Here is a 22,174-nt window from a genome sequence, read left to right as displayed (position 1 = left end):
TTTGTAACTGGGTAGTGCAGCTATCTTTATCTGCTTGTGTTCTCAGCGACATGTCCACTTAGAGGTCTGGAGGAAAATTTTGTTTATTGCAAGAAATGACACCCAGAAGGCAGAATGGCTGAACTGGACTTGAAATGAGTCAGTCGGGCCCTTCCTACCCGGGCCTGGGCAGCAGGTGGCAGTGTGAGTCCATAACAGTTTGAGCAGAAAAATTCAAGCTAAAATCAGAAAAAATGAAAAGAAAAATTATTTATTTTTACTCCGTATTAGTCTTCTGACCTAATCAGTAAAAAAGTCATTATTCACACAACACTGGGCAATATGCATTGTAATTTTTAACAAATAATAGGAAACTGTTAATGTTTTCACAGGAAATACAGTTCTGTCTTGTGCAGCAATGGTCATTTATCACTGCACTTTGTGAAATCACTCATTTGTTCTAATTTGAATGTAAATGACTCTAAGGTTTTACAAATAAGGTGACAGACTCACATAAATGTAATTGCAGGGTTCATCTCTCTCTTTTTATATATCACTCATTAAGTTATGAATTAAATACATCGTATTAAACCAGGGGCATGTCCAATGATGATATTGTAATGGCAAATTACTCTATGCTATTAGAGGTGTATTTTTTATTCATGGACATTAATTTGTCATTAAGCGGCATTAGTTTAGCACTTTTATGTGGAAGACGTGACCTGAAAGAAGAGACTTACAGCTCTAATGTGAAAGAAGAGGAATATAGGCACCAGACATAGAGAGGGGTTTTTTACCTCCTGGAAAGAAGCAGAGAGAAATTTTACTTAAATTTGCTTTCATCTAAAGCACTTTGAGTTGTATTGAGCCATTTTAGCAAAGGTATTTCCGAAACAAGAAAGTACTTTGATGGTAAAGTATTTACAATATGGGAAAAGCCAGAATGCTAAGTACGAAATGGTGACTATCAATCATTTGTAACCTATGAACCTGAAGAGAACATTGGGCTTGAAGTGAGTTACAATGAGATTTTATCTCAGAAGTATCACTGTAGTAGAGAGCTAATTGTTCATCTTTTCTTTCCTTTATACTAGCTTACCCAAAATAAAACTGATATTTTTCATTCTTCATTATGAAGTAAATGTCTTTTATCTCTTATCTACTTTGTATTTTTAGATACACTAGTATTATTTTCATGGGAGTCAATTTCAAAGTCTAAATGCAGTAGCAAAATCTTTCTTTAAGAAAATGAATGAGAAAATGTATTATTTGATAGAATTTCAGGAGGCAACTTAGTGCCTGAAGTATTAGGCTAAGGAAAATAGTGAATGATTCAGTCTGCTCTGTCTTTAAAAGATGTCAAAAAGACCTTGTAAATTAAATTTTTCAGTCAGTTTAATGGAACAGACTTTCAAAACCTTGTTTATTGAATGGTGAAGAAGGACTGAAGTAATGAGGATCCAAGTTGATACATTCTCCAGTTATGCAGTATTTGCATTTTAGTCTTTTTTATAGACTATATCTCATTGAAGGCATAAGAAATCTGGACTTGATACAAACTTAGGGAATTGGCAGTTGATACCCTGCCCCACTATTTTTTATGTTTTTCTGATGGCTTAATCATTACTGTGTGATCCATCTACCTGAACTGCTTACGACATACTTAACTAATTGTGCTAGTTAAGAAAGATTTGTAAGGAAAATTACCTAAGCCTAAGTTATGTATAAGTAGCTTTATAAATGGAAGTATTTCAGATTATCATCTCTTTTTAGCTACTGTTAGATATTATTAAGCCATTTGTATTGATAGGGTACCACAAAGAAAGGAACAAGTTCCATATAAGCCTGTTGATTTTCTCCAGTAGATCTTGTAGCAGCAGTAAATGAAACAGCATTTTAGCACATTCCATCATTTATGGTATTTTGTTTGCACAACTGCATGAGTAGAATTTGTAATTTGTTTCATAATAGTGATGTAGACTAACTCCATTTAGAATAAAAACACCCTTTCTGTCCAAGGTATTGAATAGGCCTTGAAACCAGAATGAACATAAATGTATACATGCTGTAATGACTTACTGAATCTTCAGCCAGTATGTGATCAGAGCTTTGAAAGTTATAAACTGTCCTCATTCTTCTCACTAATTCTAAAAATTAAAGATCCACGCTTAAAGATTAGTGGCATCAATTTTATTAACCATCAATAACATCCTGTGAGTGTGTTATTTAAAACATGAAAAACATGAGAAATGCCTGTAACTTCATTCACCTTTTCTTGTGTAATAATGTGATATTATATATTATATTATATATATTAATAATATTCTTGTGTAATATATTGTGTTTTCTTGTGTAATATATTCAAAACATCTGTTTATTAATTTGGAGGAAGTTTTTGCTAGATTTCCCATCTCTTTAAACAGTTTTATGGAATTTGTGTTTTCTGTCACAGAGTGTGTCTAGCTGTGTAAGCAGCATTAGATCTTAAACCAAGGCTTTTATTTACAGTTCAGTAGGAACTGAACTGGTAACACGTGGAATTCTTTATACAGTAATTTTTTGGGAGCTGTTGTGTTCTCTGGATTTGGGGAGTAGTGATATATTGGCTGAACTTGTCTTGTAAACACTTTGACCTTTGTTGTCGAAGTTCTCAAAGCTATATAGTGGAATTTCTATAGAGGAATTTGTTTCTAAATTGCTTCTCCTTGTAAATTGGAAGCACTGTCTATTCTAATCACGTATGTGATTAGATATAGATATGGCCTTGAGTTTCCATAGCATCTCAGCACACCTGATTATCATGGGAAAGTATTGTAGTAACCCCAGGTATGTTCAGTTGTCAGCAGTCACTAGGATTGGAAGTCCAACTGACTTGAGGTGGCATGTTGTGAACATGAAAAACACTGGGGGACAGGCCTACTGTTATACACCATGCCCCAAATCAGTGTTTATATGTGTTTGTGTTTGGGTTTGCCTGCCTCTCAGTATTTTTACTCATATTTGCAGCATTACCATCTTCATGGGGAACTGAAGTATGTAGGAAGTACATGTGTGCAATGATGATGTCCAGGACCCCCGAGACTGCTATTGAAACTTCACTGTAACCAAACACTTGAAATGATTTGACTACCCTAGGTACTATTGTGAGTCTTAACTTCCATGTATTCCTAATCAAGATCTGGACTCACATAGCACCATTCAGCCCTGGACCAAAACTTGAACAGGTTAAAGAATTTCTTGAAAAGGAGCAAAGCAAGTGGCAAAAATGATCAGTGTGTGAATATTTTGAGTTGGGGGGAAAAAAACGGTATTAGACCTGTGTAACCTTTTATAAGCTGTTGGTAAGGTTTTGCTTATAAGTGTGGTTGAAATCTTTGAAATTTGATTGTTTTAGCAACACTTCTTACTGAAATTTGTATTTGAGAAGGACTAGCTTTTATAACATTGCATAGAACAATCGTTGGCTAAAAACTTCTTCAGTAAGCTGTAGTTAATTTTTGAAAGCAGTGACTTTTCTGCAGAAGTACATTCCTTTTGAAGCAACTCAGCTATGTCTCATCTTTAAATACCCTTCCAAGGTTCTGTGAAAGAGTGTTACACAATGGGTCAGGTTGGAAGGTAACCTGGGGGTTGAATGATCCAACCTTGCTGCTCAAGCTGGGTCATCCTACAGCACAGAGCACAGGATTGTGTGCAGACAGTTCTCAAATATTTCTAGTGATGGAGACTCATAGTAGAGATGCTTCAGTCCCCTAAACATCTTTGTAGCCCTTTGCTGTACCCACTCGAGGAGTTCCATGTCTCTCCCTTTCTGAGAAGCCTGGAGTTGGACACAGCTCTCCAGATGTAGCCCCACCAGGGCAGAGTAGGATCACCTGTCTTGACCTGCTGGCAATGGTCTTCCTAAAGTACCCCAGGACACCATTGGCCTTTTTGGCCACCAGGACACACTGCTGGCTCATGGACAGCTTGTTGTCCACCAGGACTCCCAGGTCCTTCTCCACAGAGCATTGCTTCACTTGATTCTGTTATGTTTAAAGGGAAATGCTGGAGAGGTGCCTTTCAAACTCTACAGGATTGAAATCCTGGCAAGTATCTGTAGTTGTGAGCACTTTAAAAACTGAGCCTACAATGATTTATTCAGCTCTTAAAGGTGGTGTCTTTAAGGTGAAATCTTGAAGTCACTGAGGATTTGTCATTTGGTTGTGTTACATATATGGTGCATTGATTAAATGTTCTTCTCTGTGGAAAAAAAAAAAACAACTTTATGCTAAACAAGAGATTCTGACTGTAAACTGTTTGAGATTTGGAAGTGAGGGATTGAATTCTTTTTTATTCTTGGTAAGAACTGCTAGAAACAAATGGACAAGAGTCATCATGATCTTTGAAGGCTCATGCATTCCTGCTGGTGATTGGCACCTTCAGCAGTGTAAACATTCACATGTATTAGTTTTGGGTAGACTTGTGACTTGTTTAGCACTACTGAAGGTCAAATGTAGGAAATGAAACTGGATGTTGAGTCAGGGCCCATTTTTTACATTTGGCCTTCACCCTTTCTAGGTTTTCTAGTTTTGAAAGTCAGACTTACAATAATTTCTGACTGAAAGAAAGGTAAATCCCTAGTCAATAATGCATAAAATATGCTCAGCCTGGAAAAAAAGAGGAGGCTCAGGGGTGACCTTATCACACTACCTGAAAGGAGGTTGTAGCCTACTGGGTGTCCATCTCTGCTCACAGGCAACCAGCAACAGGAAAAGTGGACACAGTCTTAATTGTGCCAGAGGAAGTTTAGGCAGGACATTAGGGAAAAGTGCTTCATAGAATGAGTGATTTGCTGTTGGAATGGGCTGCCCAGGGAGGCACTGTCCCTGGAAGTGTCTAAAAAAGACTGGATGTGGCACTTAGTGCCTTGATCTAGTTGACAGGGTGGTGTTAGTTCATAGGTTGGACTCGATGATCTCAAAGGTCTTTTCCAACCTAGTTAATGCTGTGATTCTGTGAAAGACAAGCAAACTCCCCTTGATCTTCACATGTCCAGATTTTTTTTTTTTAATTCAGTGGTTCTTCAGATTTTTCTCATTCTTTTACTTTTCTGTCTATATATGGCCTACCACTATCCCTTTTAGTGCTGTATATGTCCTGAAATAGATTCTGATTAATACATTGTAAACCTACTAAAAACACAGCTCCTAGTTGTGGGAGAGTTGTGGGACTCTCCCCACTGCATAAATCTGGGGAGAGTCGTAGAGAGGTTTTGTTTTTTTTTTTTACTGGGGTATAATGCCTATACAATACACCCTGCAGACGTTTTGCTAATATATTGAACTGTATACATAACTTAAAATGTTGTTAAAGTTGGTAAATACAGGAATTATATAGCTACTAGAGCACTGGAGTGGGTTCCAGGCATTTGAGGTTCTCTTCTTTGTATATTCTGCATCATGGGAAATCTTCTTAAATTATTCTTCTGCTTCTCCTTTTTTCCTCTGTAAAATGAGAATTTGCCTTGGTTTAGTGCTATGAGCAACAAAAATAAAATTATTAGTGATTTTTGAGCTGAGGTCAGATATTGCAGGAGCACAGAGATACCTGAACAAATAACAGTTTTCCAAATAAAATGGAAATGTTGCCTTTTTATCATTCACATACTTACAGTCAGGTTCTTTTAACTGCTGAGTACTCTCATATCTTCCTGCAGCTGCAACAAGTCTCTTGCTTTTGAGAGGAATGAGAAACCATTATAACCCCAGCAGTCAAATTGCACAAATATTTCCTTCTTTACCTGTACAGACAGTTGTCAAAAAAGCTAGTTTTATTGCAGTAATTTTTTTTTTTAATGCAGAGCTGCAAAATGTACATAATCCCATGAAGCCAATGCAAACAGTCCTGTACTTTCTAGTTACTTGTCCAGGGCAGCTCTGATCCTACATTCATGCACCAGAAACTATTCTCTGAAAATTTAGTCAGAGCTATTTTTCCTTTCATATATTCTCTCCATGTTATAAATATCTTTGCTCAAGATCAACTCCTCCAGGAGTCTTTCTTCAAAAAAAACTAAGTTGAGCACCTGAAATGTTGCAAAGGTCATTTTCCAACCTGTAGTTTTTAAGTATCCTTAAAGTTTGGACTTCAGAACTGGGACCAATAATTGAAGAGTAGATTTAAAATGTAATACTGAAGCAGCAAGAAGGCTTGTTTCTTTTATTGGGCAGCACTGGCTGTGCATTTTATGACATGAGTGTTTTTTTTGTTTCTTTGTTTGTTTGTTTGTTTGTGGGTTTTTTTTTCTGCAGCACTGTGCTGAGAACTGATGTTGCTATTTATGACTGCTTGTTAGTGCCTCCTGATGGCTTGTCAGTGTTGTCCCAAATAGAACCTGGTATATTTTCTATATTATGTTACTGGTTCCCAGATAGATATAGATATGTCTACACGATTTATTTTTTCTTTTTATGTAACAGAGAAAGCCTGACAATACTCATGCTGTCCTTACATAGTCTTCTGCAGACTCTGCAGGCAAAACTTATCATTCTCTACTTCAATTAAACTGTTAACAGTATTGGATCCAAATTGATTCCTTGAGGTCTTCTGTCTATCAAAGTTCTACTCATCATTGAGTTATCCTGCATTGGATTCAGCATTTCAGTAGATGGAGTATCTCACACTGCCTTAAAATTCTAAAGAAGTTTTGTTGCTTTGGGTTCTTTTGCAAACATTTCTGAGACTTTAATTGATCTGTGTTATGTAACCTGTTATTCCATGTGTTTTAGGCAATTTGTTTAATTCTCTGATGTTATTAGATGACCAGCCCACTACAGCTACCCTTTTCCAATTCTTAGTTTTTAGATGTGTCAGTTAGCTTTGTAATCCTTAAGAATTTGGTGACAGGCTGTTCCCTGAAACATGTTTTTTAGAAAAGTGACTCCTTGCTGGGCTTAATACAGAGCACATGTATACATCAATTAAATGAGAGTTAACATTAGTATAGTGATAATTTTAAATAGGCTTCCTGTTTGTTATTTAGTGTAACGTCTTGAGTTGTTAATGTTGCCTTTTTTAGTTAGTGACAATGATGCTTTTTATCAGTCTTGATCACTTTTCACTTACATATATGCAGAGTAGTTGGAGGAGCAGTCACTCAGCCTCCTCGAGAAGCCATGTCTTCTCTGAATTGTGGTTCTAAATCTCTTGCTATATTCCAGTACTGTTTGCCTCCTGTAATCCCTGAGGTCTGGATCTGCTCTCGTGTTCTTTGGCCTGGGTTTTTTTCATGCTTCTGCATCTGAAAGTGACAGTGTCTTTTTCTGATCTGCTGGGTCTCCAAAGTGGATCCCAAGCAGAGCAATAAAAACAGACTTTGGGCATTCAGGTTTTGTCATTGTGATTAGGCCCACAGTGCACAATGATGCAGACATAATCTTGCTTAGCTGTGGAATAGATTATGGGCAGTGCAGCTAAAATGTGATAAGATTTTGGACTGAAAAGTTCAAACAAGGTGTTATTGAGCATATCCAAATTATTTTTCTAGAGGCTTAATGAGGAGTGTCAGTGGAAGTTGTTCACAGGGATAGCAACTCCTATGATCTATTTCCATTCTGAATATTTTTAATATGGAAGAGCAATGGTCTTTTCCTGTCAGGCTCATTCTTAATAATGTATAATATGCTTTTAGGGATGATTTCAAGAGGTTTCAAGTGATTCATCTTGAAGCTGGAAAACTTCAGCTTGACTTATTAAATGTTGGCAAAATAGCAAGTTATTTTAAAAAAGGCATTGGAAAGGGAAACTGTCAGGTACACTAATACCTCTATTAACAGATATATCAGAAATGTTGATTTTTAATTTTTTTTCCATCTTCCTCTGTCCTCCATGCTGGTAATGGAGATATGAATTAAGAATAAAAATTGCACTTTAATGTACTGTGAATTAGAAATAATTTTTCTTTTTCTATTTTCTATGTCTAAAAGTTTCCATATTTAATACTGATTTAAGACTTACTTTGGTTTTCAGTATATTGAAGAGGATTTACTTACCTACTTTCATCAGAATAGAATCATAAAATCATTAAGGTTGGAAAAAATTTCCAAGATGGAGTCTGACCTTTGACCAAACACCACCATGTCAATTAACCATCGCATTGCCATGTCCAGTTGTTTCTTGAATACTTCCAGAGAAGGTGACTCTACCACTTCCCTGGACAGTATGTTCCAATGCTTAACCACCCTTTCAATGAAAAAACTCTTCCGGGTATCCAACCTGAACCTCTCCTGGTGAAGCTTGAGGAAATTTCCTCTTCTCCTGTCACTGGGGGAAGAGACCAACCCCCACCCGGCTACACCTTCCTTTCTGGCAGTTGTAGAAAGTGATGAAGTCACCCCCAAGCCTCATTTTCTCCAGGCTAAACACCCCCACTCCCTCAACCACTCTTCCTATCAGTCACTCTCTACACCCTTCATCAGCTCTGTTGCCCTTCTCTGGACTCTCTCCAACCCCTCAGTGTCTTTCTTGAAGTGAGGGGCCCAGAAATGGTCACGGCACTCGAGCTGTGTCGTCACCAGTGCTGAGTACAGAGGGACAACCATTGCCCCAGCCCTGCTGGTCACACTATTATTCTTTATACAGGCCAGGATGCAGCTGACCTTCTTGGCCACCTGGGCACATGCAGGCTCATGTTCAGCTGCTGTTGACCAGCACCTCCAGGTCCTTTTCCACTGCACAGTTTTGCAGCCCCCAGTCTGTAGTATTGCATGGGGTTGACGTAGCCAAAGTGCAGGACCCAGCACTTGGCTTTGTTAAGTCCCATACTGTTGGCCTCAGCCCATTGGTCCAGATACAATTTGAAACAAGTCTTAAAAACTCATTGAAATAATTTCCCCACCAGTAACTGGTATGGAGCCAGACAATTACAAGATCTGTTGCTCAAAGACAGAATGCAATTAAAGAAGTGATTGGAAAATAGTTTCTGAGCATCCTCAGTAGAATCTATTGCATCATAATTACACATCATATTGCATAATATCTATTATTGCATAATATCTATTGCATCATAATATGTCACATTAGTTCTCTCTTACCTGCCAGACTGACTGGCTGTTTCTGCGTCTCACTTGAGGACCAACTTCAGAGACTTTTCATGCATTAAATCATGTGACTAAGAGCTACTAATGTGATGGCATCAAGAAAAAGGCAGTCTGACTTTCATAAAAAAGTTAATTTATAACGCTAAAGAAGTATTAATGCTATTTTACAAGGTACTGCTGGAAAATCAGGAGTACTGGGAAGAGTTTGTCCATGCAGAAGAATAAGTGAAATCAAAACTGTGAGAGGTGTAGAAAAGGTCAGCTAAGAGGGCTGAGGAGGAATATCATTGTTTTCTGTAAATATATAAAGGGAGTAAATACCGAGGGAGGGGGGAGCAGAGAGAGAAACATTGTGCTGTTAAATCTAACATATATAAACATATATAAACTGTTTGAGTAAATGAAACGAAATTAAGAGATGGAGTCTCAAAATCAGCTGAGCCTTCTTGTAATACTGGTTGGAAACAAGATGGATCTTTCTTAATTTATGCTGAAGATGCTTGTGGTATAGTCGAGGAATAGACTTCCACTTTTGTATTCTCATGGCCTTAAATGGTTATGGGAGCCTGTAAGTGGGAAAAAAAAAAAAAAAAAGTAGTAGTAGTATCATACAGTCCTATTTTTTTCTTCTTCTGGTTTGTAGTTATTTATTTATTTATTTTGGCTGCTACTCCTATAAGCTTTGGGTTTCTAAAGGACAACACTTGCTCTTTCTAGATTTGTCAATATTAGGAAACAAAAAAAAAAAAGAGAAAACTTACCATCAAAAATTACTGGTTGTTGATGCATTAGCCAAGTAGTTTTCAGCTTTCCTCTTACACTATAGTAATTCCAAAGAGCTAGCAAAAATATAAAATGATAACTCATCTGTAGAGACTATATTCTGTGATTTCTGCTGGAGTAAAGGATAGATGAATGTCTATGAGAAATGTTATTTCTCACAACACATTTGAAAAAAAGGCAAGCTCCCATAATTGGCAAAAATGGTAAATGTTGATGAATCTCATTAAATCCTTGCTTTGTGTTTCTGCTGTGTGAAATGATATAAAAGTGCCAGGTGAAGAGTTAGAAGATCTCCATGTTCCTTCATCCCTGTACTTTTATTTGTTAAATACAATATATTGCTACAGTTATATTGGCAGGAGTAGCTGGTGAGATGTGAAGCTTTTCATTTAGGGGGTTCCTATGCCAGGGACACTTAAAATAATTTTAAAAATTCTTATAGCAGCATCTGTTAACCAAGGGAATGCAGCTATTGAAACCTCTGCAGAACCTTAGCTGTAGTTGTTTCACTGGTACCATGAAAATTTAACTGTGTAGTCTTAATATTTCATTATTTTATTTCTTTCCATGATACACATAATTGTATATGTGGATTATAAATGTTATATATAATCAGGGTCACCTAAAATATTTAATTGGATTGGCAGTTGAAGATTTTTGTAATATTTAATAATGTAGATAAATCTGAGTTTCTAGAAAATGTTTTCTTTTTTTTTAGTTTTACATATGGCATGCTTCAGTTTCTTTTTTTGAATACCACACATTTGTGTCATCACATGAGCAATCTGAGAATGTCATGTCTTTCCTCTGTGCTTGTGAAGCTCACAGGCCTCCTCTGTGCCTTCAAAGAGGATTCTCACTAGCACCAGCCAACAGGATTAAATCTGAAAACTGAGCAGATATAGAGAAACAATAAGTGAGAAGGGAAATGAATTCCCATAGGGTAGAGGAAAAATAATAGGGCTGAAATGTTTTGATATTGTTGGTCTTTTACTTAGCTCTAGACCTGCTTTGAAATAGCAGCAAGAGTGCAAATTAACTTTTCATGCTCAGAGAGGAAAACAAAAGCAAGAATTACAGCAAGTGGTGAGAAAGCAGTGATCTATCAGAAAAAATAATTGTATAAAATGAGTCACTTAAAGTCATCTTTTACTTTGTCTATAAACACATCTGCAGCCTGCACTTATTTCATAATAAGAGTAATCAGTTCTGTACATTGAAAAATTCTGAGCCAGCTGTTCCACTGTGACCAGCCTTCAGCAGAATGCTTTTAATGGTTCAACTGGATGACTTTGGTGTTTAACAGAGGCAAATTTCAAATAAGATCTAAAATATACTTTTTGTGCTTATGCTTATTATGAAACATTTGTGTCTGTTGCTGTGCTGTTGAGTGTGTGCCTGATCTGTTAGTTCTTAAGTAAATATGTGTGGTTTTGCAGAACTAAAACTTTTAATATACAAAGAAACAGCTAGACCCAGCAGAACTAGTTTTCTTTTATCTTAAAATTGTGCTGATCCCTTTTGTTGTCTGGTAAGTGTATTTTTGTCATTACAATTTTTCATTTTGTTACCATCCCTTATCTATTTGTAGTCCATCTTTGCTGTAATTTTTGTCAAGGCTTTTTTCTGAATGGTGCAGCTGGTTAATAGTATTTAATGTGGCAGAGAACCTGGAGATGTAGGGTCAAGACCTGTGCTGCTTAAGGATTTTGAATAGCTATGTCCCTCTCTCAGAGACCTCACACTTGGGGTTGTTTTTGGTTGTTTGTGTTTTTTTTGTTTTTTTTTTTTTGCTTTAAAGAGGCTGAACCCCTTTTAGAAAAGGGGGAAATAGTGAATAGTGTCACCATGCAACTCTTCTCTGTGACAGCAGCAGGGCTAGTAATCTAATACCTTGATTTATAACAGTATTGTAATCTAGGAAGCAGGTGGAGTTACAACTGGTTACAGTACTTTGGATATTAATGGCTTGGCTTGGCAGTGGAATTCTAAAGCTGTATATACTTTTGCTGTTTTAATTATGCATTCATTAAAAGCTTTTATACCCAACAGAATAAAGTAAATATTGTTTGATCTCCGTAGTGTGCTCCCAGACTGTAGATTTGCACAGCAGGGTCTTGATAATCTGAATAAATTGTATTTCCCCAAGGAGTTTATCTTTCAAATAAGGTCATAAAGAAATGCATTCTTTCCCCTTAGTTCTCCTTGTGCTTTTTCTGCTATTTATAACACGGAGCACAGGAATAGAGGTATATTGTAGTCTGCTGTGTACTTGGTTATGATTAACTCTAATTTATCAATCTGTTACATCCTTTTCTGTGGCTTATGCAAGGCAATTATTCTTTAAAGTACAAACGAATAAATATGATTTTGGAAGCAACTTAAACACAATGTTTATATCTATTTTTCCTGTTTGGCAATTTATCATATCTCTATATCAAAATACACCTCTGTATCAAAATATTCGCACTGTCACATCATTTATTTTGAATATTTTATATTGTCATCTTTCAGATTATGTTTGTTTGTAGAAGACATTTTCTTTTATGAGGCTTTTAAATGTCAGCTTATTGTTGAATTGGTTTGGCATCTAAAGGTTGATACTACTGAACCAGAAGACCCTTAATGTGGAATAATAGATTCCCTTGCTTCAGTGGGGGGATGCACACTGAGTAGAATGGATGGGATAGAAGGTAGACACTGATAAATAATTTGGACAATTTACTAAATTGGTTTGAGTTCACATTGAGATTTCAGAACTATTTCAACTTAGTTTTAAGTGCTGTACCTGTAATTTTATACATATTTTCTTAGCCTGAATGTGTTTCAGCAGTGTAACATGCATGGTATTAGAAGAGATAGGATCTCTACCTTCAGCTCTTAATGACAGTTCTGCTTGTGTCCATATTTCATCCTTCAGTTCAAAAAAGATAAGTGGCATATACATAAAAGTTTATGAAAATGGGGTTAAAAGTTTCAAAAATTTACATAAGCCTGGTTTGTAACACCTGTTTTCAAAGAACATGTACTGCAATACTGTACCACAAGAAAGTCGCACACTACTTCAAAATTTTGTAGTTGCTCAGTTAATTCAATAAAATAAAATCTGTAGAAAGCAGAGACTGCCAGTACTCTTACTCATAAACACACCTAAATTTCCTGTTTAGTCACTATTTACCAAAGTTTTTAAATTCAATTAAGGTTTTAGCGTGAAAAATCTATTCAAATCAAACTGAGCTGACAGTGATTGCTTTGATCCTTCCTGTGGGACTTTTTTAAAGCTAAAAGATAAGATGCATTTTCCTTGCAACTAATTTACATACTTCATTTTAGACTATTTTGGAAGTTTAACCACTTATAAGAGCAAAGTTATGTGGTCTGGGGTATACATTGAGCAATCTCGATGTGACATTTTTGCCCTCTAGGATCATAACTAAGGTAGGAGTGTATAGTACTGTATAAACTTGATTTTAATTTGTAAAACCTAATGCAATATTTGCCTCTTTGTCTGTGCAATACAAGCCTGTAGATCAAAACTAACATTATAAAATCAAAAATGAACATTACTGATTCCAGGCCAAGGCCATTTTTAACAAAACATCCTTTCAGTAGTCATTAACATGTAGACTGTAAGTTCAGCAGGTAACTAACACATTATGTTAGGAAGCATCAAAAGTCATCTGAAACTTTGCAATGGAAATAAGTAAACGCATAACCCCCCCCCCCCCCAAAAAAATAAACCCACATACATAAATAAGCATCTGAAATAAGTTACTACATGCAGTATAAATAACTGGTGAGATTTTATATATACATCCATAAGTATATTTGGCCTCTTCAACTGTAAGACAGCTTTCATAAAAACAACTTTGATTGCTGCTGATTTAAGAGGATAGGGGAGTTTGGAGTGCATGAAAAATATTCAAACCTAAAATGAAGGCTTACCAGTGTCTTTCAGATTTCACTGAAAGTGTGAAGATGTTTCAGGGGTAGATTGCATTTCTGTGTCTCATTACTGGTTCTCTCTAATAACGATTCTGTTATGTTATCTCCAGTATTTCCTCGTCTGAAATTTGCTAAAAGCCACCTCTCCTTCTCAACCGACACTTAATGGGGTTTGACCAGCCACGTATTTTAGTGGGACTGTTGATCCTCAGCTCACAGTGCTTGATTATTTATTTATTTCCCTAGACATAGCCATTGACCACAAAAGAGCTCAATAAATACACACTGAGCTCTTCTATTCTTTCTGGCATTTGGCATTTATTCAATCAGTGAGTTCTTTCAAAAGATAGTTTTCTGAACCGGGGACAATAAACTGTTGTTGTTGCTTGTCAAATACTGTGATGTTTGCTTTGATTAGACTACTATGTGTTGTTGTCACCATTGCATGGCCATCACAGGAGTGGGGTTGTGAGGTGCCATCTGTGATCTGAAGATACTAAATCACTAAGCAAGCACACAGACCAGATACTTTTCATGTAAAATTCATTCCTTTCTCTTTCTTTCTGCAACTGCAGATTTATCCTTACCTCCTCTGTGTTAGTGTGAGGAAGAGCTGACACTAGAATAGCTGTGGCTTTTGGGATGATGACTGTTAGTGCTTGTTCTGACAATGAAAAGAACTTACCTTTGTTCTTCCAAGAAAACCACGGGAAACTCTTATGCAGAAGTCTAAGTAGATAATGAATAGTATTTATCTTTAGTGTACAACTCTGCTAGGGAAGGTGAACTGTTCAGACTGAGAGCTTATGTAATAAGCAGGAACCTCCACATAAATTTGATTCCATTTCCTCCAGTACTGACTCCTCTAAGCAGGTTAAAAAATTCTTTCTCCACTCTCCGTTGCATATGCATAAACAGCTCCACAGTCATCAGGACAGGCACCCAATTCACACGTTCAAGATGTAGTCCATAAAACATTCCAAAAAAACCCCTCTTCGCACTTTCCCATCTTCCCTGTTGCTCTGCTCTATCTGCCAGCCGTGCAGCTCATTTGACATTTACAAGATTTCTTGTCAGTTTCATTTGGTGCTGCCATTCCATCCAGCAGAGCAGTGAAAGTGAAATTGACTTAATTTAGTCTGTTTCTCTTCCTTGCTCCAGTCCCCGTGTTAACTCACCAGCAAAGTGAGACTTGACGAGGCTCCTTGTCATTCTCACACATGGGGCTGGTCAAGGAGAAGGCGGCTGATAGGGAGCAATGCGGTAAATTGGAAGATGAAAACCGGGATTGCGGAGGAGAGAGGAAGAGAGGTGTGAGCACGCAGCAAGAACAGAGGAAGCGGGTAAACATGATCATTTCCCAGCTGCACTGGGTACTTTTGTCTAATAGAGGTGAATTCTTGGCCTATTCCCTGAAGGGAGCAGTGTGGTCTGGAACAGTGGTAGTTAGTTGTCTAGCTACTAATTTATGAGGGGTGCCAAGCTGAAAACATTAGCCCATAAATATCGGTCATCTGTTAGCAGGATGGGCAAAGCTTCCTGCCTTGAGCTACTATAGCTTTTTTCTCCTCACATTTTCAGTTGCTGGAAGGAGAGGGAGAAGGAGTAGGAGGCCAACATCCACTGTATTTTGATGCTAGTGGTTGGAGAAAAAAAAAAGGGTTTATTAGTTCAATTAAGAAAAATTAATACGTAATAAAATGGAGCCCAGCATCTTGTATTTTGAGAGGTTTTTTTATAGAACAAAAATTGTGCTACACAGGTGCTCTAGTTCAATCAAAACAGTAAATAATGAACAAACACTAGCTGTGTAACAGACCATTGTAGTTAAAAAATACGTTTTTTAAATCCACTTGTTAGCTCCTGTGAGCTCTTGACATACAGTGTAAATCATGCTGGTTTATTATATTATGTACTAATCCATATTTCTTACAGATGCTTTATGCATATATAACCTTAGGAGTTGCAATATAAATTAGTACTATCATATATATTTGCATATGCAATGGTAACACATATACATTTTGAATGAGGCTGTGTTAATTAACTTCAAGTTATATTGCTTTCCTTCTACACAACTCCAAAAGAATAAATAACCATTTTTCATTATCTGAGACCTGTGGATTTTTATATTCTCTATTTCATGTTTGGGATATTTTTGTGACATGTATTTTGTTTGCTTCATCCATTTAGGAATTAAATAGTTTTAATTACTTGGACCTGTACAAGCTTGCAGATCTTTTCAACCTCACTTTGTTGGAGAATGCAGTCATTGGCTTCTTAGTAAAACATCTCTCTGAGCTATTGAAGAGTCATCCTGAAGAAGTTCTGGCACTCCCATACTGTCTTCTTCGAGAAGTTTTTAAAAGCGATAGACTCACTTCACTCAGTGAAGAACAAATCTGGCAGGTAAGGAGATTGGTGAACAACCAGAATGTGTGACACTCTATAAACCATAGCAGTAATCTGTTGTTTTGAAACCCTGGAGCAATCTCGAGGGAGAATAAGCACTTGAGCAAAAACTGTGAATAACAACTGAGGGAAATTTCTAAATGAAATTCTAAAAATGTTGTGTTGTGTTAATGCAATTACTTTGTTTGAAAGAGAAATTTGTCATGCTGTTTCACTTCTGCTACTTAAATACAGCCAGAGATTTTCCTCCAGATCCAACTTCTTTGATGGGAAGAGATGGCTGATGCATGCAACTCAATTATAATTGCCTCTGATGAGGCTAGTGCCATGAGTCTGGTGGCAAACCTGCTTCTGCAGTCTCTCTCATTCACTTCAGACAAATTTAGATGTATAACTTCAATAGTCATTGAAATTGTTTGGGCCACCACAGCTGACTTTGCCTGAAGCAAATGGGAGAATCATCACACAGGCAGCGCTGCTCCAAGATGAGTGGAAGCTTCGACGGAAAGTTTGTGGCAAGAAGCCTGAGATCACTTCCTTTTAAAAAGCTGGATCTAGAAAAGGACCAGATTGCTAGACATAAAGTATTAACAAGATGAAAGCATTGTGTTGTGACCTTTAGTGTGTATGGGCTGGGAGAAAACCTAATGTGAGTAAAACACATAGCCTATTAAGAGAAACACAAAAACTAAACCAAAATCTGTCCTTGGAAATGTTCCCATCATATGTCTGTAAAAATTCACTGTGGAGTGGAAGGAAATCTCTGTAATATTGATTACCCAAAGATGTTTTTCTGTTTCTTTTTTACTGTCATGTTTAAGAGAGGAAAGTATTTCAGTGTATTTCAAGGCAGAAGGAAACTTGCTGAAAGGAAACCTGTGCATTCCTTTTAGGAAGTGGGTTATATTGGTCCAACAGAGAAGACTGTGATTCAGAAAACTCATTTATTTATTTTTTAACCTCTATTATTTATCTATTTATCTTTTGGATTATTCTAAGGTAATAACTACATTTAGATGTCATCAGTTTCTCAAAGTGTAAAGTGTGTATTCATCAGCGGGATGCTTCATGTTCTGTGGATGAATAATGTCATGCAGGATAAAATATTCATTCTTAAAAAAATAAAAATGTCAGGTTAACCATTATGAAGATGTAACATAACCCTTCAGTTATGTAGCAGGCATATTTTTTTCCAAAATTTTGAGGCTTTAGATTATGGAGTATGTTACAAAGATGATATTTTCTGCAAATACCAAAATGAAGTTTGACTTTTTTTTCTCCTAGTCCCTGGAGGATGCCTGTACAGCAGAACCTGCAGTACACTACACATGATGACGGGTTGTGTTTGGTTTAGGTTTTTAAGGCACACTACTCTGGAGTCCTAGCCCATATTCCCTTTATCAGAAGCAAGTTTTGATGTATAAGTTTATGCATGGAGCATGGATGATTGGCTGATTGGTTTTCATCATCATTTCTCTGCAGAGCCAGTAGAATCCCCTGGCTACATGCCTGGGTATGCTTCTGCTAGAAGAGTTTCTGTGGGAAGCCATACAAGTATAACTCGATATTTGCCCAGTCATATGCCCTCTGTAACCTGCTATAATGATGTTTGGGAAGTGGGAGTTTTCAAATCCTGTCTAACTGTCCTGTTCTGCAAGACTTGGACGTAATTTTCTTAATTGTGTGCACTCCAGTCAATGAACACTTCATGAGGCAAATATGACAAAGCCTCTGTTTCTGTTGCAGGGTCATACTGGGGAGAGATAGGTAATATGCTGCTTTCTGAGTGACAACAAACTCCACACTGTCCATTTAAGTGTTATCATAATAGCCTCCCTAAAGGTTACTAATGCTGTTCTGAAGAATTTTTTAAAACTAGTTTTCTGCTGCAGGCAAAATGTGCATGCATCTTTTTAATTCAGTTTGTAAAACCAGGAATAAATATATATTTATAAATATTCCAGCTTCCAGAATGAATTAAAAGACACATATAAATATTTACCAATTTGGGCATTCAGAAGGCAATAAGAAACTGGTTTCTTGCTTTATCTTAGTAAATAAGTAATTCCCTCATAGTCAACCCAATAGAAGAAAATCAAATCAGACCAGCTATATTGCCTCAAGTACAGTTAAGTTCATCATTTTTGCTAAGGTTATAGTGGTAATGCAATATACCATGGAAGAATCTAATATTCAGCCCAGGGTGAAGATTGGGTATGCCAGAGGATTAGTGTCAGGCTGCTTTATAGAAGTGAAACTTGATGGACAGGCTGGAGACAGATCTACAGAATCTCATTAAATTGCTGAATTGTTCATTACTGAGCACTCTCACTGTAATAAAGTGCTCATTGACTTTGACAAATCCCCGTCCCATGTCTTAAGGAAGAACAGCAAAGCAAGAGGTGTTGGGGAAGCTGGAGGAAATTTGCACAAAGTGGGGCAGATAATAGAAAAGCTGATGGGGGGATGCTAGCATTTGATTTATCTGTCTTACCTGTGACTAGTGTGGCCTCTACACACACACATGGCTGCGTGTCACAGCAATATGAATTCAGCATGTCCCCAAGGCACCTTTGCTAGTAGGGCTGCCATGAAGCCCTAAGCACAAATTAAAGCTTCCCTCCAAGAACCTCTGGAAAGGGTGCCACTGTCTGCAGAGCAGTTTTTTACACCAGTTTGAATTCCCAATGTCCACTGGGTGATCTGATCCTAGTGCACATCAAGATTAAGGTGGTTATTTTAATGCATCAGAAGGTGTACATGGAGGGATGCTTGAATATTATTAAACTGAAATGATTGCAGCTCTTATCTGTCATACTTTGGATTTTTTCTAGGTTACCAATCCACAATTGGCTAGTTCTAGTGAGTATGGTGAAATATAACTGTGAACAAACCAAGTATGAGAAAATTAAATGGTAATATTAGTGGCAGTGTGCTAGGCTATGGGTTACTGCCAACTACTAATACAAATTCCTGTTGATTTTTCAGACTCTTTGGCTTGATGTGTCTTATTTTAAGTGGAGACAATAGACAAGCACTATAGTGATGTGTTTCTTAAAACAAATAAAAACCAAAAACCCCACCAGAAAGCCTGTGAAGGCTGTGAAATTGGATCAATTTATGAGCCTCTTCAATCAGGGCTTTCTTAAATAAGCTAAGACAGTAATTATGATTATTAGTTGACATAACATATGTTTTCATGTTGATTTTTACATTTTATTAGCACGTGAGATTATAAAATATTTTTTTAATAAAAAGTTTTTGATTTGTCAGCTGCATTAAAATGTGTAAAGTTAAGTCAGTGACATGGCAAAAAGGATTAAATAAAAAAAATGAAGAAAACAAAGGAAAGAATCATGAAGAAGGTGGAGGAAAACAACCTTTTCTTCTGTTTTGTTCTTCTTCATCATGACCTGTGAAGCACTCTTCTTTTTTCCACAGGAAGCAGTCATGACAAGGACATAAATGTCTAGTTTTTCATGAAATGAAAAGTGAATCTTTTCATAATTGACCATTACAAGAAAGAATCATTGGCTGTACTTCAAGGAAGCAGGTGAATTCTTTGCCTTGATAATTGAAAAAGTAACCAATCCTGTAAGATGGAACAAGTTTGCCAGAGAAATATAGTGGTAGAGGGCTTGTTGTTGGAACCTTAGCAAGTAGAAAACAAGCCAAAGATTTAAGTAAAAAAACTAATGTTAGCTTTAGTTATGATATAATTATGCCTTATATTTGTTATTAGAAACTTCAGTGTCATGAGGCTTAAATATTCATATTTCAAATATCATGCTAATGGTTAGAAAGAGAACTATTTACTGGATTATTCTGTCTCCATGCAATAAATTGGTCAAATGGTTCTGTATTAAATACTGCACTTGATCCAAGGTAGACTCTTAAATCATATTTGGAAAAAAATCTTAAGTGAGATCAGTATAGATTAATTTCTTCCATCAGTGCTACTGTTTAAGTAGGTTGTTAAAGGATACATATAATTTTTAAAAAGCTAACAATAAAAGCAGATCAATTTTAGTATTTGTCAATACTTCTTTGGACATGAGGTTAGAAGTTTTCCCGGGCTTTCATTGTTTTCTTCTTTTTTTCTTTTTTTTTCTTTTTTTTTCTTTTTTTTTTTTTTAATCAACTGATGAGCAAGCAATATAGGAAAATATGGTAGATAAAACTGCATGAGTGGTTTATTCAGCTAGGATGCATGCAAATGTGTTGTGCCTTTTCCAAGGCATTCCTAAGACATTCTAGCCCTGTTAAATTCTTTGTGTGTAACTTCTGAACTTGTGTTCTTGAAGTATGTGTTCCATGTGTGAAAGTATAACACTAGTTATTCCTTTAATCCCTGTGGATGTGCAAAAACAGTATTTGGTCTCTGTATTGTAGAAGTGTCTTTGCTTGAATAAATAGAAAAATAAATGACAAGAATACTGCAATGTTATAGGTCAATATGAGCTTGTAATGTATCTTTTATAAAAATAATAAGTGTAGAAATCCAATTTTCTTGTTACAGTCCTGTTTATCCTCTTCTGTGCCTGGTTTTCAAGAGCCTTTTCTTACTCTCGAGCTCCATTTTGGATTTCCTGATGGCATTTGTGAAGGGCCAAAATTATTTGTCTGCAGAAATATTTGTCTACAGTTCAATGCTATAGGGAATTTTGTGGTGTACCCATTGTGGCAGCCTGCTATGATGGAACAGTTCTGTATTGATGATAGATCCAAAGACATCTTCCATACATCTCCAGTGATGCACACATTTACCTATGCAGAACAGCAGTTTCTAAAGTGGGTTGTCATGTTCTGGTACAAGCTTGCCATTCCTTCATATCAGTACTTGATTTTTTCTTCTGTCAATCTTTTGGTATTACAGAGCAATTTTTCACATGGAGAGAGTAGAAGTCATTTTTCTCAGGGGTATATATATATTTTAATGAAATGTGGTTTAAGTGCTAAATGTGAACTTAAGTTTTACTGCAAACAAGTAACAACATAAAATATATGTGAAGGAAAGCATCTCAGTAATCAATGTTGTGTTAAGGCAGTCTATTAGCCTTCACTATTCAAGAAATAAGCTTAAGTGCTCTCTTGGGCAATAAGTGAAATAATGTCTACTCTAATGCTTGTTCCTTGTTCCTAAGCAGACAACTACCTCTCTAAAATATGGCTGTCAGCCTCTCATCAAGAAAGGCATAGAAGAGAAAAGAGGGGCTTGATACATATCAAGGCTGAGGTGAATTGGTGAGGCTAAATGAGAAAATTAACATATTACCCATGTGTGTTTTCCTGTGCTTTTACCTCCTTTTTTGTACCCTTTTAGTGAAAGTCTAAATAAAAGTGCCAGAGAGCCGCCTGTGAATGCCAGCATCCAGCGTACTACGTCTGTGATGGTGGTACTATGTGTGTCGTGACTAGCTGCAGGCAAAATCACACAGTTACCCTCAGATAAAAGTAGTATGGAAACATAACCTGTGATAGGCTGCAGGTTTCCTTTTCCTTCGTCTAATCCTCATAAAGTAGGTATCTCACCTGAATTGACTCTGTGCACTGGTGTATTCCTTGCCATTTCTCCAGACTAGGTGGGATTAATTTTTATAAAGCATGTGCAGTATTGGTAGGACATCGATTATAGGTAGGCCAAGCTGGCATCGTGGCCCAAGGTGTGCAAGGAGGTTGGTGTCCACTGGAACTGCAGACTGGCCAGGGTTCATACAGGATACACAGGGTCAAGCAGTGGATGTAGGCAGCAGGAACTCACACTGTTCAGCTGATGTGCTCAGGTCACACACATTTTTCCTGATATAATTTCTGTACAGTTTGTAATAGCAATGGCATTTTGGCTTATAGGGAAAATGAATGCCATCCCAGCTGGCACTGTTCCCTTATTTTATGAAACACCTTTCCCCTTTGTCTACTTTGGTTTAATTCGAATGGGCTCTTAATTTTGTCCTTTACAGTAATATCTTGAGTAA

General features: G+C 36.8%; 1 protein-coding gene across 5 annotated transcripts in view; it reads left to right on the top strand.

Annotated features, from left to right (window-relative positions):
• KLHL32 (kelch like family member 32) overlaps window positions 1–22,174 on the top strand; it is a 121,184-nt gene that overhangs the window by 65,481 nt on the left and 33,529 nt on the right. For 4 of the 5 annotated variants that reach the window (XM_053939077.1, XM_053939074.1, XM_053939076.1 and 1 more), the window contains one exon: window positions 15,981–16,196. In XM_053939077.1, the coding sequence (XP_053795052.1) occupies window positions 15,981–16,196 (216 nt within the window). Of the gene's footprint in view, window positions 1–15,980; window positions 16,197–19,640; window positions 19,702–22,174 lie in introns of those variants that run through there. The other variant, XM_053939078.1, reaches the window with a different exon arrangement.

Source organism: Vidua chalybeata, chromosome 3 (assembly GCF_026979565.1).
Source record: "Vidua chalybeata isolate OUT-0048 chromosome 3, bVidCha1 merged haplotype, whole genome shotgun sequence".
Classification (NCBI taxonomy): domain Eukaryota; kingdom Metazoa; phylum Chordata; class Aves; order Passeriformes; family Viduidae; genus Vidua; species Vidua chalybeata.
This window is presented reverse-complemented; position numbering and strand designations above follow the sequence as displayed.